The sequence below is a fragment of the Dioscorea cayenensis genome, unplaced genomic scaffold, assembly GCF_009730915.1.
Source record: "Dioscorea cayenensis subsp. rotundata cultivar TDr96_F1 unplaced genomic scaffold, TDr96_F1_v2_PseudoChromosome.rev07_lg8_w22 25.fasta BLBR01000159.1, whole genome shotgun sequence".
NCBI lineage: Eukaryota > Viridiplantae > Streptophyta > Magnoliopsida > Dioscoreales > Dioscoreaceae > Dioscorea > Dioscorea cayenensis.
Window position 1 is genome coordinate 1 of NW_024086550.1, and position 9049 is coordinate 9049.

General features: G+C 30.7%; 1 protein-coding gene across 1 annotated transcript; it reads left to right on the forward strand.

Moving 5' to 3' along the window:
* The first annotated feature begins 3708 nt into the window (after positions 1 to 3708).
* LOC120253676 lies at positions 3709 to 4645 on the forward strand. The gene is made up of 2 exons (XM_039261956.1): positions 3709 to 4072; positions 4162 to 4645. Exons 1-2 carry the CDS (start codon positions 3782 to 3784, stop codon positions 4495 to 4497), a joined length of 627 nt encoding a protein of 208 aa, XP_039117890.1. The 5' UTR covers positions 3709 to 3781; the 3' UTR covers positions 4498 to 4645.
* The last annotated feature ends 4404 nt before the right edge of the window (positions 4646 to 9049 follow it).

A 9049-nucleotide genomic window follows, 5' to 3' on the forward strand; every position in this document is an offset into this window, starting at 1 on the left:
AATTGTACTTGTTTAAGGACTAAAAGGGTAATTTTACCAAGTAAAAATTTTTGGCACTTAATTAAACTCTATAATTCAAAATGAATAAAAGACGTTACAAATAAGTCTAAAATAAATTGGATAAAATAGAATGGAGTTTATGGAGTTTTATGTAATCGTAGAATGTTTCTTAGATTGAAAAGTAAATTTTATCTAAAAATAGTTAAGCCAACTATAATAAATGGATCAGAATATTAGGTGGTTAAGGAATAACACACTTAAAAATGATAAATGTGGCCAACGACCTTGGGGTCTATTGAGTGCCGAATTGGCCGATAGAGCTCTCACCGAGTGGTGAGGTTCGATTCTCAGTGAAGCGCATTCTGGGGAGTTGTGAATAGTGGTTGTGTCACGAGTGGTTTCAGCTGCACGTGAGTGCGCCCGTCACTTGTTCCACGAGGCATGCGCACGTCCACAGGTCTCTAGTGGGTTCGCCCCGCTCCTCTTTCCCAAAAAAAAAATGATAAATGTGACTGAAATAAGAGCGTTAAAATAGATTTTAAGTGTTATTAGGAAAAAACCAATAAAAAAATAGATTTATTCAAAATTGCTAGATTGGGAATATCATCTATTACTGATATTTTATTTTATTTTATTTTTTTGCGCTATTAAAAAAGTATCACTCGTAACTGGAAAAGAAAGATAACTAAAAAACTACAGATATCATATCAAAAGCTAAAACCAGTTGACAAAATACTCTTCATGATTTATCTTAGGGGGTCCAATCCTTTGTGAAATAGAGTCTCTTGTGTGATGTTTTCTATGCACCGTAAATCTATCCTCCAAATGATTCCAGTTTCTAGGAATTATTAGCTCAACATTACAGTTATCAACTTCACCAAACAGGTTAAGGATGCTCAGCTTCTCTTGTTCCAGTCTACAATTTGATCTCACATAATTTGTCTGAAGATGGCTGTAGACCTTTACACAGTTACCAAGGATGTAGTTGACTCTTAGCTTAAGTTCCTTGACTCTCTATTGCAATCTTTGGTGCTTTGGCCTCAAAGTTGTAATGTCGCAGCAACCTATAAATAAAAAGTTGTTGTTAGTATAACCTATCATTGGCAAGTTAGGGAAGAATCTATTAAGATAGTTTGGACGTATGAGTTCTTTAAAAACCCTTAAGTACCATATAAAAAAAGAAATTTTTAGGTAAAATATTACGGGTAGATCGAAGAGAGATAAATCTAAAAAAATATTTTGCAGAAATTTACTTAATGATATATCTATGTTTTGTTTTATCTATTTTTTGAATTTTGATAGAGCAATGTATGAGAAAAATAGATTTATACCGCCAACCCCAAATAGTTGAGACTAATAACTCTATTTTGTTGCAGTTGTAGGTTCATGCGTGAGTTCCATTTCAAACTGTTTTAAGGCTACCTTTAACCAACAAATCACATCCCTTATACAAATGGGCCCAAGTTAAATATTTAAAGAAGAGACCAGCCTTATTTATATCCTAAGTCTTGTCCTGGCTTGATTCTAAGTGAATTTCATTGTTATAATAAGGGGACTTTAACATTCATATTTTACCAAATTCATTTGGTTCCATTTTTAGTTATTTCAAATCTTGTTATATAAATTAATTAGTGTTACATTTGTTATAATGTTCAATGCTGTTGATTATTGTTAATTATTTGATTTATTGTTTTTAACTTAATATTAATTTATTGATGAAATTTCAGATTTATGAAAATAATAATAATAATAATAATAATAATAATAATAATAATAATAATAATAATAATAATAATAATAATGCAAGGACATGGACATGATTCGGAGTTAAAAAACAAAAACAAAAACAAAAAACCCTTGAACATGCATTTGGCGGCTTCTTTTTAAGAGAAATCTTGAGTTCTCTGGAGTTCTTTGTGAACGATCCTAGAGATTAGATAACCATCACTAACTTTGCCTAAGTTCTTTTTCATCCCCACCTAGTTGTGCTATGAACACCATCTTCTTTGATTGTTTCCGTGGTCCTATTATATATCTCTTGTTTTGTTTTTCTTGTTTTTGGTTCAATTTTTCCATGTTTAGTGGATGTTAGTTTCTATTTGTTTATCTTGTTGTATCTGACTTTATATTCAATGAAGTAACGGTTCACCAATTTTTATATAAAAGAAAAACATGGATATGATTTATTTTTATTTTGAATTAATATGTTAATTCTTTGCTTAGGAAAAACATTTATATATGAAAATTAAATTTGTCTTTTACTTAGTTTCTTTCATACTTAAACACCAACACAACCTAACAACTAATTATGAAAAGAGTGCACATTTATTAACTGTCAGCTAGAAAAATATCATTATTGAAACATAGAAATCTCACATTTTTAATTATCAAGCAGTGTACAAAACCCAATTAGTTCTAACTTAATTTATTAATTACAAAATTGACCATCTTTCAACAACATGAAGACTTTAATGTATACAATATGGTTTAAATTTCTAGTGCAATTAATAACAAACACATGCACTTCATTCTTATGGTTCAATTAAGTGCTCTTCTTAAAATATATATCTATAAAGAGGAGTTGGTTGTACTTGCAATTAGATTAAATAAAAGATTTGACAAATGAAATGACAAATTAAAATGGGAGAGAGAGAGAGAGAGAGAGAATATATATATATATATATATATATATATGCGGTTATAATTAAGGGAACATAGGAAAGGATAATAAAAAAGTAGATGGTCTAAAATATTAAAATTAATGTTATGGTTGGTGTTGGTTCAAAAAGATATAGCTGAAAACGCTATCAATTAATCTATTTACTTGATTGAGAGATGGAGGGAGGATGGTGGTGATGGTGAGCTTTGCATTGTAGCATTTAACTTGTTCTTCTTCTTCTTCTCTGAATTCCTTTACTTATTCATGAATATCAGAGCAATATTGGCATGGCCATCAATGCACATCCATAAGAAGCAATTCATAACTCTTGCTAGTTAATGGTGTAGGTATGGAAGGAGGTTGGCCACATGCATCATTTTTCAACTAAATTTCATGCAGGCTATTTAATTTAATTATTATATCTTAATATAATTAATGAAACCTCTTGATTAATAACTCGAACTCGGGCTCGGATTCGGGCTCAGGTTTTGTTCGGAATTGTACAAAGTAATGTTAGTCTTAGTGTAAATAATGAATACTATGATAGAGAACTCGGGCTTGGGCTTCATTTGGTCTGATTTACATTAGGGCCCGGGAATGGGTAGCCCGACCCGTGTAACCCTAATTGTCAACATGACATTGATTGAAACCAGTGTTAAAATTTGTATTAGGATCAATGCATGGAAATGCATGAAATAATGATTATAATGACATAACAAGCCTAATCCAACCAATTGGTAGTTGGCCTTTGAATGCAAGTTTAATTTTTCCATAATATGAAATCATTTTCATGTATATAACAAAGTACAGAATTTCCACTAAACTTCATTAATTAAAAACTCAATGAATGAGATGAGAGCATTTGTGGAGATCCAATTAGCAAGGAGTTAGATTTTGGTGGTTGAAGCCCTGAAGGAGAAGCATCAAGATGTCAATAGTTTGGTAATATATACATGCATAAAAAAGAAGACTTGAATAGAGAGCAAGGAGAAGGTTTTTTCTAAAGCATTTAAGGTCACTTTACTTGTCACTTTTAATGCTTGGCCTGCCCTCCTTTTAATGAGTTCAATGAGACCCATTTAAGAACCCTCTTTAGTATCCAAACTTCTCTTGTTTCTTAACATGAATGACTTCTTCTCCTTCTCCTCCTCCTTCTTCTCCTCCAAAGAAGAAGAAGAAGAAGACATCAAAGTAATGGCTAAGAGGAAAGCTTTACTTGAAGAGATGAATTTTGATGATCATCCAGAGCTCTCTCTTGCTCCTTCTCTTTCTACTTTCACTGACAACACTTACACTTCTTCCACTGAGTCAGAAGCTAACTCTTGTAGGAAGAGAAAGATGCTTCATGCTAGCATTGAACTCCATCTCAATCATCCTCTTCCTTTTGATTGGGAGCAATGCTTAGACCTACAAGTAATATACATATTTATATATATATATATAGATAAGTTATATCTGTTTTTAAAGTTTATTAATTATGATGATCATGTTTGTTATTACAGTCAGGGAGAGTGTATTACATGAATAGAGAAACACTAAAGAGGAGTTGGAGCAGGCCAAAGGAAAGAAAGGTAGACTTAGAGTTAAACATCTCAAGAAACTCAAGCATGGAGGAGATGATTAAGAAGGAGGAGGAAAGCATAATAACAACAAGCAGCATGATTGCAGTGCCATGCTTCAACTGTCATCTTCTTGTCATGCTTTGCAAGTCTTCTCCTACGTGTCCTAATTGCAAGTATGTTTATCCTCTTCATGCACTTGAAACTCCTACCAATCCTTCTCCTCCTCCTCCTCCTCCTGCTCCCAAGTCCTTGGAAACCCTAAGTCTTCTCAACTAGATTGAAGTTAGAAATATATATTTAAGCTTTGTTTATATGTTATGGAATATATTATGGTATATGTATTTAAGGAAGTGCATGCATGGGAATTATTCTAATGATCACTAGCTTGCTTATCTTTGGAGAGGTAAGTGCACAGAGTTTTGCATGTTTTGTGTACTGAATGAATGTTTTTTGGACAATGGAAAATGGAAAGGTGACATAGGGATAGATCCCATGCAATGTATGACTGCTTATGATAAATTTTGCTTGCAATATTTCTTGGAATTACTAGTGAATTATATATATATATATATATATAGTAGGAAAATGATAATATTGATATAGTGAAAATAGAATGTAAAAATTAGATGGAAAACATATTTAAAAAAAGTCAAAGTTCCATGGTTATATTAATGAAGATCAATTATACTGAATATTATAGAACTTTTTTATGCATGGTATGATGGGATCATCTAGGCATTTGGGTATTATGTGAATCAAAGCTTAAATTAATCTTGAACATATCATTCTATATTTGATGATATTAATTATCCTGTTTTTCTTCAGAAATTTTTATGATCGTTCTTTTGGAGAGTAAATGTTTCACCAACTAATAATGAACAGGCTTATGTGACTTTGCCAAGATTTTCTTAATAATTCATTTATAACGTTTGTATGGAAATACGGAAGACTAGTACTTAAGCTCACACAATAATAATATTAACTATATAGTACTCCACACAACAACCATCAAAAATGAAAAAGTATTTTCCTATTAAATAAATATTTCACTCATTGATAACAATATAAACAAAACTCCATAATAAATATTCTCCGGAAAATGACTGACCAACTTACAATACAATTATTATTTATATATATATGACTTATTATATATATATATATATATATATATATATATATATATATTTCAATTGTAAAAAATAATCTATTTTGAAACTTGAGTAGATTCAATTATTATTAAAAATATTTTATTATTATAGTATAGGTGAGAGTGAGGATTTATGAATGTCCTTGATGAAGGCAGCAACATGCAGAAGGCTTTGGGCCATTCCATTTCCAATATCTCTTCCATACGGTGCATAACAGGTCCATGAAAAGTAAATTAAAAGTACACGAACATATGTAGTAAAGACCGTCCTTGTCACAAGCCATATATGCAAAGATTTTTTTTACTGTGGATAAGTTTTTTTTTAAAAAATAATTAAGCGCTTCTCAATATATAAAGTTTTATATATATACATAAACTATAATTTATCACATCCAGTATAATAAAATAATTTAGATAATCACTCTTTTAAATATTTACTTATGATCATGCCAACAACTTTTATGTCAATTGATATTGGATCCTCTGCGTATATTGTTTGTGTTCCTATTGAGAAAATAGAATCGATTGATACATTAATTCTATATTTGTACATACTCTCAATATGACTTATTTATTTTGTCAAAAAAATAAATTAAACAAAATTACATATGATCAAGTTAAAATAAATATATAAGGAGGTGAGAATTTAGTGGTAAAATCAAGGGAGCCAAGTCAAGAGTGCTAATTACATAGGTTCACGTACCAAATAAACAAGATTGGATCATTTATAACAAACATTTATATTATCAGTAAGAATATACTCCTTTCGTTTTTTTTATCTGTCGTGAATAACCGAATCTCACATACCAAGAAAATTAGTTATTTCACATAATTTAATAAAAAATTAATTATATTTTCAAAATTACCCCTAATTTATATATTCATATTTCTCTCTTATATTAAATTTAAAGAAAAGAATTGAATAGAGTGTTAGGGTAACTTTGGAAAAAAAATAATAAATGCTTCTTGATGTTAAAAAATGATAGATAAAAAACAACATGGGTTTATGACAGATAAAAAAGAATGGAGAGAATAATAAATATATAATTAATACTTAAAAATTATTAATTTATTTTAAAAAATAATTAAAAATAAATTGAAGCAAGCTAAACTCAGAACAAAATATGTGGCTTGCAAAAGCATGAGCATGTGTGAAATGTACGAGCAACATTTCTTCTATTTTAATATTTTTCCTAAAATTTTACATATCTTCTAATAAAACAACTAGAAATTACCAAAAACACCCCTAAAGTTTGCAATATGCACTGATTCTCCCCCTAAATTTGAATATCCATAAAGCACTTCCCCTATGAATATAATGATTTAACCCTCCAAGCATCTAACGGTGATTGATGATTAATTTTAAATTTTGGATGAAATTGCTTCTGCTGGGAAGTTAGCCAATGCGACATGGTTTGACTATAATGCCTTAGGTGCTGAAAGGATTTTTCGTTTTAGAGGCAGGCTTTTCCTTTTGTGTAATCCCGAAAACACCATTCTCGACATGATTTGATATCGCCTCATCACATCTTGGATTTTTCCCTTTCCAAAGATGTCATTGTCACAGGCATCTTGTGAAGGACTAAAATTACGTTCCACCATCTGTGTCTCGAAGAGAGACTCTCGATTCGACTCTTGCGTTTCATCAGTTTGTCACTGAAAGATATTGAGGCAAGTGGGCCGAGCGTTGAAAAGTTAGTCGCTTTTCTTTTGTGTTTTTACATTCTGTATGTTGTTTTTGCTCGTTTGATTTGTAAAGTATTATGTTAGAAAGAGAAATTTTGCGGTTGTTAAGCAATCTCATTGTGTTGTGTAATGTTTATAATGTATGTTTCCCCTTTAATTTGATATGGTTGCATTTTGTAGTATTTAATAGTATCAATTTAAGAAATGAGGTTCTGTTTAAAACATGAGGTTTTTGTTTAAAAAATGAGTTTTCTGTTTAAAAAAAATGAGGTTTCCGTTTAAGAAATGAGTTTTCTGTTAAAAAATGAGTACATGCATTACTCTTCATGCTAACCTAAATTCTATTGTTTGTAGTTATAAGTTTGTTTGTAGTTATAATGTAGTCATGCTAACCTAAATTATTTTCCACAAACTTATTAAATTTTTCATGTAAATATTATTGTCTCCATATAATAAAGAACGGTCGTCTTTATACTTGGTTGCCTTAGTTTAACTATTGATGTTTTTGTTTAACATATTGCGTATTGTGTTTAAAAAGTGCTTAAATATCGTTGTTTCTATTTAAAGATGTACGAGTGGTCAGGATTAATTGGTTTTTATACCCAGGATTAATTTGTCACATAAATATAGGTTTTTCTATTTAAATATCAATGTTTCTATTTAAAAAATAAGTTTTCTGTTTAAGAAATGAGTACATGCATTACTCTTTATGCTAACCTAAATTCTTTTGTTTGTAATTATAAGTTTGTTTGTAGTTATAATGTAATCATACTAATATAAATTTTTTTAACAAACTTATTAAATTTTTCATGTAATTATGCTATTCTTATATAATAAAGAACAACCATCTTTTATGATGTTGCGCTTTGTTTAACTATCGAGTGATTCACTAACATATTAGTTGCATTAAGTGCTTAAATATCGTTGTTTTATTTTAAAGATGTACGAGTGGTCGGGATTAATTGGTTTTTACACCCGGGATTAATTTGTCACTTAAATTTGCTCTCGCTAAATATCAATGTTTGCTTTATGAGTTTTTGTTTCAAAAAGGTAAAGTTTCGCTTAAGAAATCGATGCATGCTACTACCTTCATGTTAACCTCAAAATTCTCGTTGTGTAGTAGTTATAATGTGTAACTCACGCTAACCTCAAATTCTCACAAACTTATTTAAATGCGAAATATCGTCGTTCTACATATGTTAAATCGAATGGTTGTCTTACGCTTAATTTTTGTAGAAAGCGAAGATCACGCACCGCTGTGATCATGCCCTGGCGTACATGACACGCCTCAGCAGAATCTGGAACGCCTCGCTAAAATCAAATAACTATACAACGGGAAGTTAAAATTTTGGTGGAAATACCACTTCGTCTAAGCTGAAACATAACATTTTAAATGTAGAGACTAGATAATTTAAGCGACAACATTCTAAACGGAAACTCGGATAATTTTAAATGGAAACGGATCGACAAAGCGATAACAGCAAAACTTATGTTTTTGCTGTTTTTAAGCGGAAACTTATGTTTTAACCGAAAACTAGGAATAATTAAACGAAAAACATATACTTTAAGCCAAAACTTGCATAATTAATCAATACCATCTCTACAACCATGCTAAACACATAAAGAGTATGAATTCTCACAACCTAGAAGAAAATCTCACGTACAAAATTCACCTCATCTCCTAAAATGGGCCACGGCCTGATCTGACAGACTGTCCCCTCCCTTTATATTACCTGAAGCACAAGACAACTCCATCGCTAAGAAACTTATAAGTATATATATATATATATATATATATATATAACTGCATACCTTTCGCGATGACGATCATGCGTAGGGAAGGGAAGAGATTGTCACCTCACGCATCGAGAATTCCAATCGAACACACCACGGGAGGAATCGAAAACTCCAACAATCTAGCGATACGAGGCTCGTTCTCCAAACTTGCTGGTAAAAACAAAAGTATCGCAGAACGAAAAATATACAGCTCAT